This window comes from Rhineura floridana, chromosome 5, assembly GCF_030035675.1.
Source record: "Rhineura floridana isolate rRhiFlo1 chromosome 5, rRhiFlo1.hap2, whole genome shotgun sequence".
Lineage (NCBI taxonomy): Eukaryota > Metazoa > Chordata > Lepidosauria > Squamata > Rhineuridae > Rhineura > Rhineura floridana.
This window is the reverse complement of record NC_084484.1, coordinates 102935495-102952130: the sequence shown is the minus strand read 5'-3', so window position 1 is coordinate 102952130 and position 16636 is coordinate 102935495. Positions and strand designations below refer to the sequence as shown.

The 16636-nt window shown below is 42.8% G+C and overlaps 1 protein-coding gene across 3 annotated transcripts in view; it reads left to right on the top strand.

Moving 5' to 3' along the window:
* Positions 1-324: 324 nt before the first annotated feature.
* Positions 325-16636, top strand: part of EVA1C (eva-1 homolog C) — a 66613-nt gene continuing 50301 nt past the window's right edge. The window contains exon 1 of one of the 3 annotated variants that reach the window (XM_061627817.1): positions 325-872. In XM_061627817.1, coding sequence (XP_061483801.1) covers positions 743-872 — 130 coding nt within the window. In that variant the 5' untranslated portion in view covers positions 325-742. The remainder of the gene's footprint in view (positions 873-16636) is intronic. The other 2 variants (XM_061627816.1, XM_061627813.1) reach the window with 2 other exon arrangements.

The following is a 16636-nucleotide window of genomic DNA, read 5'->3' as shown; positions in this document are numbered from 1 at the left end:
GTCTGCATAAAAGTTAACAGTTCATGATCGACGTTCAGTTTCAAAGCAGCGGTAGCCGCGCCTCTACCTGAAGTACCCCGTCGTTGTCGTGGCCCGTAGGAAAGGAAAGTTGAGCTCACAAGCGGCTGCAACCTTTCCCTTTTACTTTTATTTATTAAATATTAAACGACGTGCTATATGTATTCATCTTATAAAGTTCTTCTATTAAAAAAAATAAGGAAAGTTGAGGTGTGGAAATGGTAAAGCGAAGAGAATTAGTCCGAGGGAGCAGGTGAGGTATACTAATCGGGACGAGAGCTGGGAAGTGCTGCGCGGTCGGCATTCAGCGACTGGCTGGCTGCTGGCTGGCGGTGGCTTTTCGACGCCAGGGCTGGTGGCGGCTGCTGCCGGCTCTTTCCTTTCTCTGCCCAGCGCACACCCCCCGCGCTCACGCTCGCGCTCTCTCCCACACCCCCTCCCTTCTCCTCTCAGTGCCTCACACGCACTTCACTTTTCCAGCCCAAGACCAGTCAGTCCTCGCCCTGAGTGACTTCCTTTTCGGGGAAACTGCGTGGAGACTTTTGCGAAGCCCTTCCAGATACCCTTTCCAGGCAGGCTCCTTGCCTTTTTCTCCGCCGGCTGAGGCTGCGGCGTCCTCAGTCTCAGGGAAGACAGGGACTCTCTCGCTTGGGGGCTAAAGCCGTCATGTGACCAGGTTGGGCTGCAGAGACCCCGCCGCTGCCGCTGCCGCCGCCTCCGCGCCATGAGTGAGCTGGAGGCTGGGCAGCATCCAAGCCGGCGCCAGGTAGAGTTCAGGCTGCTGCTCAATCTCCTCTTCTGCCTGCTCCTGGTCTGCTGGACCAAAGAGATCGCTGCTCTGGCAGACTTCTCAGGTAAGGGCCAGGGAACCCCTTTTTGCCTTTTGGGAGGGCCGTAGCTCTGTGGTAGAACATCGGCTTCGCATGCAGAAGGTACCAGGTTCAACCCCAGCATTTCTAGGTGGGGCTGGGAGAGAGCCCTTTCTGAAATCCTGGAGAGCTGCTGCCAGTTGGTGTAGACAATACTGAGCCAAAGGGACCAATGGTCTGATTCAGTATAAGACAGTCTCCTATGTTGCCCTGTGAGTGTGTGTGTGTGCGTGTGCTCTGTCCCATCTGAGCAGCGTGTCCAAGGCCAGGTAGCAAGCAGGCAGGTGGCCGCTCAGCCCTGGCAAGCCTGGCTGGGCACCTAATGACTGGGGAGGGGGTGTAGTGGCTAGGGAAGTCTTCCTTCGAAACAGACTGGAAGCCCCTCCATTTCTTAACTGCATGTGTGAACTGGGATATGGGCACACTGTAGGGCTGACAGTTTTCCTTTTCTTCCTCCTAAATCCCCAATGGGGAGAAAATTCAACAGGTACTGATTTTTCCAGTACAAAGATCTGGTGATGGGAGAAAGCTTTGGCTACTGAATTTTTGCCTATGGTGCAACTACTTAAGGCTCTGTTGACTGGTCAGGGAGGGAAAAGATAACAATCCTAATACATCAGGATTTATATCTTTTGCTAAATGCTTCAGCCTGTTAGCAGCTTATCCACTCTCACTCTCACTCTCACTCTCACTCTCACTCTCACTCTCACTCTCACTCTCACTCTCACTCTCACTCTCACTCTCACGGTGCCTAGCATACAGAATAGGATTTTGCCTGGTGAATATAAAATATCCTCAAGAAAAGCTGACTTCATTGAAGAACTTGAACTGATAATCTTTTTGTAATCTGTTTCCAAGGCTGTCAGGTGCTGTGCCACCAAAATTGTGAATTAGCTAGGATTGTTATACTTACTTGGAAAATAAAATCTCTCTTAGTATAGGCAAAGTAATTTTCTGCCCACCATATAATTGTCAAAAGCAACACTTGTGGACCTGGGATTATTAGAGGGAACTTCCAGGTGAGCCTGAACCAAGACTAATTTCATTTTATAAAAGGAAGTAGTGGGTGTACTTCATCTGTAGATTGCATGTGCAGAAGTAAGGTGAATTCACTTGAATGCTTAGCTGATACCCCACATGGACTTTTTCTGTCTGCATCATTTTGACAGTTGAACAAATGTCACCCCCTGTTTCATGAGGTCCATAGGGACGGGATGTACTGAATGAATACATGGATCCTGCAAAAAGCGTTATGCAGAAATGCCCAAACACATGGCACGCAGCAGCTGCACACTTAGGCGTGTGTGTTTGCCAGGCTCTAGGCAGGTCAAAGGCAGGAAGGAAGGCTGCAGCCTAGAATTGTGTTACTGTAAGTGGGTGCAGGTTCATGGCTTGACTCGAATGGTGCATCAAGGATAGCAGATGTGCTGTGAAAGATTTATAATACATGCTTAAAGTTACATTCATAAGTAAGTGTCTTGGAAAGGAATCATCTGCATGAGCCCAGACTAGGGACATACATAGTAGTCAAGATCACTGAGTGTAAATTATTTACCCTGAGAGCTCTCTAACTCTCCCTGCTAAGGTAGTCAGAAGGCTGTAAACACACACGGACAGATCCGCATCAAAAGAGATCCAAGAACGCTATTTCAGTACTTGCTCATAAGTGGTGAGTGAGGATTCTAGCCAATCTAAGATGTCTAAATATAAAACAAAGGGAAATTGGTTATTCTGAATTAGTTTAGAATAAAATAGCACCATACTGGTGATCTTGTATATGTGTCCTATGAATTAAAATGTTTGAAATTGTTGATAGCATTGTTCTAAGCATATGAATGAGCTATGATACTGAGATTATTACCCTCAAATTAGATACAACAATAATTGAGTTACTTGTGTTGGTGAGAGGGTGCTGGAAAAATACACACTCAGACAGTGCAATGATGCATGTCTGCTCAGTATTAAGTCACATTACGTTAAATGAGACTTGCATCTAGGTAAGTAGGACTGTAGTATTGATCAGTCAAAAGGTTAATCCATTTTACCTTTATTTAATCATAACAACTGAAGTACTTAATGTAGCAAATGATCAGGCATCTGTTACTGCTTTGGTGGGACTTGTTGACAGAGAGAAAGTTGTTGTTGTTAATGCATATACTGCTGAATGCCAAAGGAGCCTTGTAGAGAAACCCTTACCACAGCTTAAAGTACAAAACTCAAACCTCCACATGAAGACAGAGGGCAGATATAAGTCAGTGGGAATTCAAATATTTTTCTCTCCCACTCACAAACAGGTTGTATTAAAAAAGACACGTGTTAGCCCTGTAGCCTTGAAATGCAACACAATTGGATTGCGACTGCTAGGTCTGATAGATAAATAAATAAATAATAGGAACATGAGTCTGATTCTCCCCCTCCCCTTGAAAATAATACTATAAAGCTGCAAGAATGGGTAATTAAGAGTTATATAAATATCTGAAAGCAATGGTGAATGTGTAAAGAAAGTGCAAATAGTTTTGCTGCAAGCAGACAGAACAATTTCTGAACATTTCTATCAACCGTGGAGTTTGGAAACTTACTTAGCTCCTGTACTAATAAGAGGCAGAGACAAGTCATGGGGAAACACTGGTGGGCAAATGAGAACAGTACTAGGAGCAGAGGTTGTGTCACCACCTTGCATAAATGACAAAGGTCTGGGAATATAGGGACATATATAATACAAAATGAAAATTGTCCTACAAACATTGCTGCTCCTGAGTTTCAGCAAAGAATGCTGCCCTGTTACAGTTGTTCTTTCTCATTAATTTAATTGGTTTTGAAAGCACCGAGAAGATTGTTTGCCTGTTAGTATTTAATAATATGCTTAGCAATCCCTAGCAAGGTGCAAGCTTGTGTTTGCCTGTCAGCATTATAGTTTTGCACTCAGAACTCAGAACTGAACTTTCTAAAGACTAATCTAAATGCACAACAGAAATTAATACATGAATGGTACATAATAAATTGGTTACCATGAATACATACTGATTTTCATTAATGCTTAGCATCGGCTCACAAGTTGGATAGGGGTTTAGGATTGATGTAAATATAAATTTTGGTATTTGATTTCATGGTATCAGTCTACAGTAAGCAAGTCCTGTTCAGGGGTCAACAAAATTTAGCTGGGTTTCACAGCTAATTGTTGTCTCTGGTAGCCACAGTGAGTTCTGGATTAGTTATTTCTTACTTCATAGTAGAGACAAAATAAATGCATCCCTTTTGTACACACCATACCTGATGTGTGATTTACAGGGGAACAACAGTGGGTGGAGTGGGTGTGTATCTGTAGCAATCCCTTTTCTCTAATCCAAGGACTGTACCTCAGTGGTTGAGCATCTGCTTTGTGTACAGATGTTTCTTGGTTCAATTCCCAGCATCTCCAGATAGGACTGGGAGAAACCTTCATCTGAAACCTTAGAGAGCTGCTGCCAGTCAGTGTAGGCAGTACTGAGCTAGATGGACTAATGGCCTGACTCGGCATAAGGCAGCTTCCTATGTAACAAAAGACATGACCTAGTGCAATTTTGAAGAGAGAGGGTAGGGATACATTACTGGTTTAAAATGCAGTCACCCCATTTTTTGAATCTGGGTATTCACAGTGTTACCCACAATCCATTGGTTTCTTTGAAATGTTGCATTTTGATCCAGTATCCACCAAACCAGCTTCACCCCAACTTTAAAACTGAGGGCTGGTTGACATGGCGATTTAATGTGAGATTGGTGCTACTTGCACCCCCATTTAATTCACAAGGTTCACATGACGTTGCAGGCAAAGAGAAGCCGGGACACTGTTTTTCCCTTTAAATCTGCATTAAATCAATCTGGGGATAATGTAAAAGTGAAGGAAAAACAGTCTCCGCTTTGCAGCATTACTCCCATGTAGGTGCTTTGCTCCAATGTTTTTTGCTGGGTACTCCCCTTTCTCCACCCACTAAACTTCATGAAAACCCTATTCGTAGGGTCACCCTAAGTCGGGATCGACTTGAAGGCCATTTCCATCAAACCTGAAGTTCTAAGTACACATACATGGAAACATTTTTTGTTTAAATGAGTGGAAGTTAACATTCTAGCATGACAATCCTATGGTCCCACTGGGCCAAGCAGTCGCTACACTAGAACTAAAACTGGCATAACATTGTCATGACCCTATGCTCAATTAGCAGTAGAGTCAACACCACCAAAACAAATCAAGAAACAAACACTAATGTAGCAACATTGACCAACACTTCCACAGTGTCCCTAGCAACTCCACAATCAACCACTGGTCACAGTGCCATTCACTGATGACACCCCCATATTAGCCATGTGCAAAAAGCATAAGTCAGAATGCCGCAGCAGTACCACTATGACATCCCCTTATCAAGTACAAGTGCAGAAACATGCTCCAAGGAGTAGACACAGTACATTCTATGGCCCAATGATAGGAGGCAAGTATGTAGAATCTAGAAGCTCCCAAGCCAAAATGTTTGACCTGCTGGGTTGCCATTGATTTCACACACATACTATTCTACTCATGCTGCACAGAGCATTCACATGCTCTGCTCCACGAGCTAGAGGGAGCCCCAGCTGACAAAATGTCAAGGCGAGTTAAGCAGCAGAGCGAAAAGAGGGTAAGTAGCTCCCATTTATTCCATTATTTAATTGAAGTAAAACAGCTCAGAGCAGTAAGTAATAAGGGCAGCCCAAGGTCACCCTGAGCTAGGAGCCAAATCCTGAAAGAACCTATATCTTAGGAGACAGATCCTAGGGGAAGGAAGCCCATAGAAAGCTAGTTTTCAACACCACCCTAGCAGGAAAGCTTCAGGGGACACTGTAAACAAGGCTAAATTCCAGTCGGAGAGAAGGGGGAAAAGGAAACTCCACTGACACATACAGGGAGAGAGTCAGCTCAGTCCTTGCTAAAAAGGGCAGCTTCAGCCTTCCTGAAACACAACCACAAGCTCTGTTTCCCTAGGTTAAAGAAAGGTCAGGCTGTTCTAGGTGGGAAAACAACAAACACAAAAGACTTGCCTAGAAGGCGCAGCCCCTTGATTAGATTAAAAGCAGCCAAAAGCTTAAACAGCCCCGCCCCTCGCTCAGGAAGGAAGGAAGCCTGAGAGAATACTAAAGTGTTAAGCCCCAGCTGATAGCCATCAGCCTCAAGTAACACATCATTGGCTGGCAGCAGTAGCTGGGAGGAACCAGCCACACATATAAAGTCAGAGCACCCTAGCGAGGGAGCCTGCTCCACGAGCTAGAGGGAGCCCCAGCTGATGAAGCGTCAAGGCGAGTTAGGCAGCAGGGCGAGTTAGGCAGCAGGGCGAGTTAGGCAGCAGGGCGAGTTAGGCAGCAGGGCGAGTTAGGCAGCAGGGCGAGTTAGGCAGCAGGGCGAGTTAGGCAGCAGGGCGAGTTAGGCAGCAGGGCGAGTTAGGCAGCAGGGCGAGTTAGGCAGCAGGGCGAGTTAGGCAGCAGGGCGAGTTAGGCAGCAGGGCGAGTTCGGCAGCAGGGCGAGTTCGGCAGCAGGGCGAGTTCGGCAGCAGGGCGAGTTCGGCAGCAGGGCCCCCTACTCTGCCCGTCTGTTCCCTGACCTCAACTAAACCGCAGTCTCCAACCCATTGATGTAATAAACCTTAAACAAAACTATGCAGGTAAGAAACCAGCAGGGGTGTGGGGGCTTTCCAGTGTTTTGCACTGCCTGCAGCATGTACGACTATCTGCCTGTTGGACAGAAGTCGTGGGTGTGCTCTCGGTGCAATGAGCTCCTGGCTTTCCGGGAATGACTTCATTTCCTTGAGGCCAAGGTGGCGGACCTGGAAAAGCTGAGAGAGGCAGAGAGGTGTGTGGAGGAGGCCTTCAGGGACGTTATAGCTGTGTCCCACTCCAACGATGATAGCTCTCCTGCTATCATGGAGAACGATGGTCTCGGGGAAGGAGAGCATCCAGCTGAGAAAGAGGGAAACGATCCCTTAGAAGGGACCCATTCCTTGGGGGATGAGCAGCTATCCTCTCGTGCTGAGGATATATCTCCAGGGGGTGGAGGGATCCTTGTAGTGGGTGATTCAATCATTAGGAACATAGACAGTGGGGTGTGTGATGGGCGTGTAGACCGCAAGGTGTTTTGCCTGCCTGGTGCGAAGGTTGCGGATATCGCCCGTTGTTTAGATAGTTTGGTAGACAGTGCTGGGAAGGAGTCAGTGGTCGTGGTGCACGTTGGCACCAATGACATGGGGAAATGCAGCCGTGAGGTCCTGGAAGCAAAATTTAGGTTGCTAGGTAGGATGCTGAAAGCCAGGACCTCCAAGGTGGCTTTCTCTGAAATGCTACCGGTTCCACGCGCAGGACCAGCCAGACAGGCCCAGCTTCGCAGTCTCAATGCGTGGATGAGACGATGGTGTCGGGTGGAAGGGTTCGGATTTGTTAGGCACTGGGGAACATTTTGGGACAAGCCGGGCCTGTACAAAAGGGACGGGCTCCACTTGAACCAGAATGGAACCAGACTGCTGGCACTTAAAATTAAAAAGGTAGCAGAGCAGCTTTTAAACTGACTGAGGGAGGAAACCCGACAGGAGCTGAGAAAGGTCCGGTTCGAAATAAACCTCCCCCCTGGGATAAAAACCAAAGAAATGATGAAATTTTAAAAGGGGTAGGCCTAGAAGTAGGCATTGTGAGAGCAGGGGCACAGGATATAAATTCAGAAGAGCAAAATTACCACAGGCCTAACCACAAGTGCCAAAGACACTTGAAGAGAGACACTGATTACAAGTGCCTGTACGCTAATGCTAGGAGCCTCCGAACCAAGATGGGAGAACTGGAGTGCTTGGTCTTAGAGAAGAGCATTGATATATTGAGCATAACCGAGACCTGGTGGAATGGAGAAAAACCAGTGGGATACGGTTATCCCTGGATATAAACTATATCGGAAGGACAGGGAAGGGCGTATTGGTGGCGGAGTCGCTCTATACGTGAAAGAAGGCATTGAATCCAGCAAACTCGAAACCCCAAAAGAGGCAGACTCCTCCACAGAATAGTTGTGGGTGGTGATACCATGCCCCAGGAGGGACTTAATACTGGGAACGATCTATCGTCCCCCTGATCAAAATGCTCAGGGAGACCTTGAGATGAGATATGAAATTGAGGAAGCATCCAAACTAGGAAATGTGGTAGTAATGGGTGACTTCAACTACCCGGACATAGACTGGCTGCATATGTGTTCCAGTCATGACAAAGAAGCAAAGTTTCTAGATATTCTAAATGACTATTCCCTAGATCAGTTGGTCATGGAACCGACCAGAGGGACGGCAACCCTGGACTTAATCCTCAGTGGGGACCAGGACCTGGTGCGAGATGTAAGTGTTGTTGAACCGATTGGGAGCAGTGACCACAGTGCTATTAAATTAAACATACATGTAACTGGCCAATTGCCAAGAAAATCCAACACGGTCACATTTGACTTCAAAAGAGGAAACTTCACAAAAATGAGGGGATTGGTAAAAAGAAAGCTGAAAAACAAAGTCCAGAGGGTCACATCACTCGAAAATGCTTGGAAGTTGTTTAAAAACACTATATTAGAAGCTCAACTGGAGTGCATACCGCAGATCAGAAAAGGTACCGCCAGGGCCAAGAAGATGCCAGCATGGTTAACAAGCAAAGTCAAGGAAGCTCTTAGAGGCAAAAAGTCTTCCTTCAGATAATGGAAGTCTTGTCCGAATGAAGAAAATAAAAAAGAACACAAACTCTGGCAAAAGAAATGCAAGAAGACAATAAGGGATGCTAAAAAAGAATTTGAGGAGCACATTGCTAAGAACATAAAAACCAACAACAAAAAATTCTATAAATACATTCAAAGCAGGAGACCATCTAGGGAGACAATTGGACCCTTGGATGATAAGGGAGTCAAAGGTGTACTAAAGAACGATAAGGAGATTGCAGAGAAGCTAAATGAATTCTTTGCATCTGTCTTCACAGTGGAAGATATAGGGCAGATCCCTGAACCTGAACTAACATTTGCAGGAAGGGATTCTGAGGAACTAAGACAAATAGTGGTAACGAGAGAGGAAGTTCTAAGCTTAATGGACAATATAAAAACTGACAAATCACCGGGCCCGGATGGCATCCACCCGAGAGTTCTCAAAGAACTCAAAGGTGAAATTGCTGATCTGCTAACTAAAATATGTAACTTGTCCCTCGGGTCCTCCTCCGTGCCTGAGGACTGGAAAGTGGCAAATGTAACACCAATCTTCAAAAAGGGATCCAGAGGGGATCCCGGAAATTACAGGCCAGTTAGCTTAACTTCTGTCCCTGGAAAACTGGTAGAAAGTATTATTAAAGCTAGATTAACCAAGCACATAGAAGAACAAGCCTTGCTGAAGCAGAGCCAGCATGGCTTCTGCAAGGGAAAGTCCTGTCTCAGTAACCTATTAGAATTCTTTGAGAGTGTCAACAAGCATATAGATAGAGGTGATCCAGTGGACATAGTGTACTTAGACTTTCAAAAAGCGTTTGACAAGGTACCTCACCAAAGGCTTCTGAGGAAGCTTAGCAGTCATGGAATAAGAGGAGAGGTCCTCTTATGGATAAGGAATTGGTTAAGAAGCAGAAAGCAGAGAGTAGGAATAAACGGACAGTTCTCCCAATGGAGGGCTGTAGAAAGTGGAGTCCCTCAAGGATCGGTATTGGGACCTGTACTTTTCAACTTGTTCATTAATGACCTAGAATTAGGAGTGAGCAGTGAAGTGGCCAAGTTTGCTGACGACACTAAATTGTTCAGGGTTGTTAAAACAAAAAGGGATTGCGAAGAGCTCCAAAAAGACGTCTCCAAACTGAGTGAATGGGCGGAAAAATGGCAAATGCAATTCAATATAAACAAGTGTAAAATTATGCATATTGGAGCAAAAAATCTGAATTTCACATATACGCTCATGGGGTCTGAACTGGCGGTGACCGACCAGGAGAGAGACCTCGGGGTTGTAGTGGACAGCATGATGAAAATGTCGACCCAGTGTGCGGCAGCTGTGAAAAAGGCAAATTCCATGCTAGCGATAATTAGGAAAGGTATTGCAAATAAAACAGCCGATATCATAATGCCGTTGTATAAATCTATGGTGCGGCCGCATTTGGAATACTGTGTACAGTTCTGGTCGCCTCATCTCAAAAAGGATATTATAGAGTTGGAAAAGGTTCAGAAGAGGGCAACCAGAATGATCAAGGGGATGGAGCGACTCCCTTACGAGGAAAGGTTGCAGCATTTGGGGCTTTTTAGTTTAGAGAAAAGGCGGGTCAGAGGAGACATGATAGAAGTGTATAAAATTATGCATGGCATTGAGAAAGTGGATAGAGAAAAGTTCTTCTCCCTCTCTCATAATACTAGAACTCGTGGACATTCAAAGAAGCTGAATGTTGGAAGATTCAGGACAGACAGAAGGAAGTACTTCTTTACTCAGCGCATAGTTAAACTATGGAATTTGCTCCCACAAGATGCAGTAATGGCCACCAGCTTGGATGGCTTTAAAAGAAGATTAGACAAATTCATGGAGGACAGGGCTATCAATGGCTACTAGCCATGATGGCTGTGCTCTGCCACCCTAGTCAGAGGCAGCATGCTTCTGAAAACCAGTTGCCGGAAGCCTCAGGAGGGGAGAGTGTTCTTGCACTCGGGTCCTGCTTGCGGGCTTCCCCCAGGCACCTGGTTGGCCACTGTGAGAACAGGATGCTGGACTAGATGGGCCACTGGCCTGATCCAGCAGGTTCTTCTTCTTACATTCACACAGAGACACTTGAATGATAAAAGCCTGTGGGTGAGATCCAGGAAGTTGGTCAGAATTAAGAGAATCAGCCAGAGTCAGTGGAGACTGTTGCCCAAGCAAAGTCCCAGCCTGAACAAAAAAACTTTTTTAGCTTGTCATGTTGCGGCAAGTCAAAGGCCAGGCTGGATGGGCAGAGGTGGTCCAGTACCTGCAATAGCTTTATTGTTGTGGCTGGGGGTGGGGTGAAGAGGGAAATTATGTGTGTGTGTTGGGGGGGGTGAGAGTCATCTGGGACTCTATTGATTTCAAAAGCAATATTTGAACATCTATTGCCTCTTTCGTAGGGATAATGTTACTCCATCATTGGTGCGATCATCCACTGAATGAGTATAGGAATCTGACTAAGGTCCATTCTTTCCCCACCACCACCGGTGGCCTTCCACGACAAGGATCGCTACACTGATGTTTTCTGTCAGCATAGCATTGTGCTTTGACAAGGAGCTTAGAAATAGTCCTATACTATCCAGGGGACATAACTTGGAGTTAGGATTGTCTGGGGGTGCTCTCAGACTACTTATTTACAACTTATTATAGCAGGCTCATTTATATCAATGGGGCTATTCTGAAGTAAGAACATTATAAACTGCAGGCTAGATCATTTTGAAAATCTGATACTTGTTCCTAAATTACATGCGCACTTTAACATTTGTTCACACACACTCAATGGCAGGCGGGAGATGCAGATTTTTCTGCCTGCCATAACTGTTGACTTATAAATGAAATCAATAGAATAGAATACCTTTTAGATTTACTTTAAAATGAAATGATTTGAATATGAACATTCTATAGAGAGTTGAAAACAGCATAACCACAAAGAGGCCAGACACACTGCTAAAGAAAGGAAATGTAGTACCAAAGAAAATGGCACAAATGTGCATAAATTGTAATAGTAATTTCTATGTATAGATGCAAATTTAGAAATAATGCAATCCCTCTAGCCACTGTGGAGAAGACTGTGGCTAGGTGACTTGTGTGCTTGCTCAGTCTGCTGCAAATTCAAGGCCTCTGTTCTCCCTCCCTTTGAGCCAAATTTGGACAGGACAGCCCTTAAAACAGAGGACTGCCCTCTGTAATGTAGGACATATGGCTATCCTAATAACATGTTCAGAAAAATATAGATTGCATTTTCAAAGACAACTCAGTATCTATTCTACATTTTGGAGTGAGAAACTTGCTGCATTGATTATTTTGGGATTGGATTTCATTTATTTATTTATTATTTGATTTATATCCCGCCCTTCCTCGCAGCAGGAGCCGAGGGCCCCATTTCATGGGGAAGTCTTCAGTCCCAAACGTTTGCTGGTTGGAGCTGCTAGAAGCTGTAGGCCTTACCGCAAGCTCCATCGTGTATATGCAGGCCCAAAGCACTGACCCCCAGCAAAGGTAATAATTTGATGCCTATTCCTTTGGATGAAAAATGGTGCCCAAAATTGTTGAAGCACTGATCAGTTCAGCAAAAATTAACCTTTTTATTAGATGCGTTGTGTTCCAAACAGCAATAAAAATCCTTAGAAAACAAGATTTTTTAAAATTAAATGCCATCGTTTGTTTTCTAATTCTGTTTAGATAAAACTTATATGCCTGTTAAAGAATCACAAATAGTATTACAGTATTATATAGAGAGTATCTAAAGTTGCTGATCTGCCTCAAACTTTCTCTTCCTTTTTCAGCAGCACAGGGTAGATTTTCATAAGCTTTGCAGAGTTTGTGAAAGCAAATCCTTTTAAAGAGACAGATCACTCCTTTAGTTTTAGATTAACAAACAAGAAGTCCAATCTCTAACAAAGACAGAGTTAGAGTGAGGAAATCTCTCTCTTTCTTTCTCCCTCACTATCTCTCTATCTCATACCAGCTTTTTCCGATTTAGGAAAACGGTAAATTTGGATTTGACAGCAAAATACTGAGGTGATGCAATAAGTCTTCACTTGCAAAAGAAAAAATGTTGCAACGTGAGAAATTCAAAGAGTCAATAAATTATGGAACTGTTATGTATAACAGGCTCCAATAATGAAAGATTAATGGTGCGCATGGTGTTGGAAAGAAACTTGTTTAAGCCTTTTCTCCTCTGTACATATCTTGAGCTGTCAAATTGAGATTATCAGGTGGCATACTTTCTTGGGTCATTGATTTTTCCACTCTATGTGGCTTTACCATCAGTATTGTATCTCAGCAGACTAAGTGCTGGCTGGACTCTTGTTATCCGGCTCCCACCCCCAATACTTACCCTGGCCATTCTGAAGCCTTTCTATAATAATTTCATTGCCTGCTGTGACAGCCTGATGAAATGATCATATATTTACTCCCCTCCCCTTGGGAATGTGTGTTGTTTAACTGTTAGTCTGAGCTGAATTTGGTTTACTTATTAAAGACAGAACATCCAGTTTTCAGATGCCTAAGGAACAGATGCTGTTTACACCATCACTTGCAAAGATGTATTAAACAAGACATTTTAATATAGATTGTTGCTCACATGTCAATTTCAGAAGATCTAGTACAATGCATTTTTACTGACACATTTTAAATAGCAGAAATTGGCACGATAAGGGTATCCCATCCTTTCTGTCTCCAAGGCTGCAAACCTTAGCATTCTTACTTGGGCAGAAATTTAACTGAAATCACTGTTACTTACTAAGAAGATGTTTTGCATTCTGATCCTAAAACACTGATTAGAACTGAAGGTTTCAGTTGGTCTTACTTTCAGGTTAAGTGCAATTAAACTCACTCTTATCTTCTTTTGTCATTTCTACATACACATAGTTTGGAAGTAAGTACCACTGAAATTCTTAGGCTTTATTTCCAAGGATATGTGTTTAGGAAATGCATACAGAGAAAATTATGTATTTTCTAATGTGTGAAGGGATGTATGGTTGTTAGGCAGATTATGGCATATAGCATCTGCCCACTGATGTACCTATGATGCATGAGTATGCTCATATTATGCCCTGTTTATTTTGTAAAGTGCACATGTCTTTCTACACAAATTGATCTCCATGTATGATAAGGTAATCTGTGAAGGGAAAAGTTATGTTACATGTATGTTTGAAACCCTATATACCAGAGAAACTACATAAACTACATGTCTGGTAGTGTGCATTCCTGTTCTTACCATTATCTTCCATCCAGCTTGCAGATACATATGTGTGTAATAGGAAGATCATCTTTCTTACAAATTATATTTTTCTGACAGTCCAAGAGCTGAACAATCCAGGTATTTCTAATCAATTTTACCGGAGCTAGAAAACTGGATTCAGATCAGAAAAAATCTGACATCATATAAATGTTGACTATGAGAAGTATTATTTTTCACTACATGTGAATTCCAAAGCAACAACAATCCATATGTCATCCATACATCTTCATTATTTGTTGCTATTATAATAATATATCCCATATGTGCCACAAATTACAAGTGCATAGATCTCTTTTGAAATTTTCTTCTCCATTTGTTGCAATAATATATTTGATATGCCTATACATTAAAAAAATACTAAAATGAAATGGCAAAATATTAAGCAAATGCTTTATTCTTGGTAGTTTACTAAGGATGCAATCCTTTGGGCACTTACCGAGCAATCCCATTGAAATTAGTAGAACTTGCTTTTGAGTAAACATGCATTGGATTGCACTGTAGATGAAGTTTCTTTGTTGAACTGGGTTACATTTCCCTTTGATCACAGGCCATTGATCAAATCATGACTACCTGCTCTGTGACTCTCATTCATTTAAATGGGACTTCCATTTGTTCCTTGGGAATGCATTCCTCTCACAACTGAAGTACATACTACTCTGGCAATAGGTGTGTATATTACATGCCTGTGAAGCAGGGGTGGGGGAGAAATTCAGTTTAGTTTGTATTTCAAGACGAACCTACCTGAATTCACACTTTCTGAAACAATATGCAGACTGAAAGGCAGACATCCTTTGAAATTTGGTCTTCTCTGAATTTTGCAGTGCAGTTCTCCAGCTATGTAATCTGTACAAAAATGCATACACCAGGGGAAAGTATGCATAGAAATGCATGTGTTAGTGAAAATAACATACAAAAATGCATTATACTAGAAGAAAATGCTTTGCACAAATGTATACAGTAGGCACAATTGCATATAAAAATGTGCATATTATGAGAAATTAGCAGTAAAATGTTGATGAATTTTCATGACAACTTCTTTCTTAACAAATTTCTTGCAAATTGATGTGGAAATGTGGTGAACTGAAGACTGGAAAAATGAGAAGCTGAGGGAAACAGCAATGAACATAATTACCCATCTTTAATATGTAGTAAGATATACTGTGCAGGAGGCTGCCATCACATTATAAATCTCCATGATCGTGCCTGTGGACTCTAGGAACCTGAAAAGTTCGCGTGGAGACTTTTGTATGATCATAATGGGCATCCATGTAAAAAGATCTTTTATACTATTCAACTGGCATCTGGATAGATCATCATAGGATACTACTTTTCAGTGACATCCCTTTACACTGAGTGAAGTACAAACATATGAAGTTGTCTTATGTTGAATCACACTACTGGCCCATGTAACACAGTAAGTCTAGTCTGACCAGCCATGCCTCTCTAGGACAGACGTCTTTTCCAGCCCTGCAGAAATTGTGGTGCAGAGCCCACAGTCACAGAGCCATATGCTTGAGAAATTTAGCATGGAATAATATCTGCCTAGAAAAAACCCAGCCTGTTCATTATTTCCCTGTGTCTGCAGCCAAAGAACTGACCTTATAATGGCTGAGTTATAAGTGTTTCAAAGATATTGCTTTGGCTTAGTTTAGCGCTGCCGCTTATGATGCATCTTATGTATGTATTTATGAATTTTAAAATGTTTATATACTGTCTATCATAACACACATCCAGGTGGTGCATAAAACAAAAGCAATACAAATACAATATACTAAAGAAGAATATAATTATTTTAAGTCAAAAACTTAAAATCATAATAGCTGGCATCATGAGCCATCAAACACCAAGGCAAATAAAAAGGTTTTCAGCATGCACCTAAACTGCAAGGTTTTGTGCATGTTTTACTTCTTAGGGGAGGCTATGCCAGAGTGTGGCTACCAGCACAGAAAAGACCCTGGTTGTTGCTGGATGCATGTCTGCAGGCTGTGATACAACTGCACACACTAGGAGTCTTAGTGGGAAAAGGTTCCCAAACCTGGGCAGTATGAGTCAGGGTCATCACAGTTACCTTTTCCAATTGTGTTAATTCATGTGGTATGAAAATCATTCTGCAAGAAAAGTGACAAAGGAAAGGGATAGAATGTAATAGATAAGGAAGTTACGATTCCAAATGGAAAGAATCTGTTGAAGATGCCAAGAGGCAATGGACAGAGACCATAGGAAGAGAAAGGATATGTTAAACAGAGACCAACTAACAGATGGGATAATCTGGTCGTGTAGTGTTCTAGAGGTACAAGGTTGTTCCTTTGAAACTTGCAGGAGTGTTCTACCAGGACAAAAGATGGTATGTGGAATGTGCCAAGCCTTAAACATTGGCTGCATGTGAAAGAATGTAATGACAGATAACAGTTCATATAATTTAACTGATATATTTTCCATACTGAATTTTATCAGCATACCAATTTATTTTTTTTAATAATATTTTGTCTATTCAGTGTCATTGATTCACCCCGCCCACACACACTCTGAAAAGAGGTCTTAGTACTGTATTCTGGGGAAAGTGACTATTCAGTGTTCCTAACATGAACACAAGACTGAGTTCTTGGCTCAGGTTCAGTTATGGTGTAATTCAGATTTATCTTTGGTTCAGAACAACTGAACCAGATATACAGACACTTGCCTTTGGAAGTGAGTGTATCCAAAGGCAATGTTAAAGAAATCCTCAAGACAAGCTTTATGCAAAAAATTATAATTTATAGAAAAATTCTATAAATTACAGTTTATAGAATTACAGTTGCAAT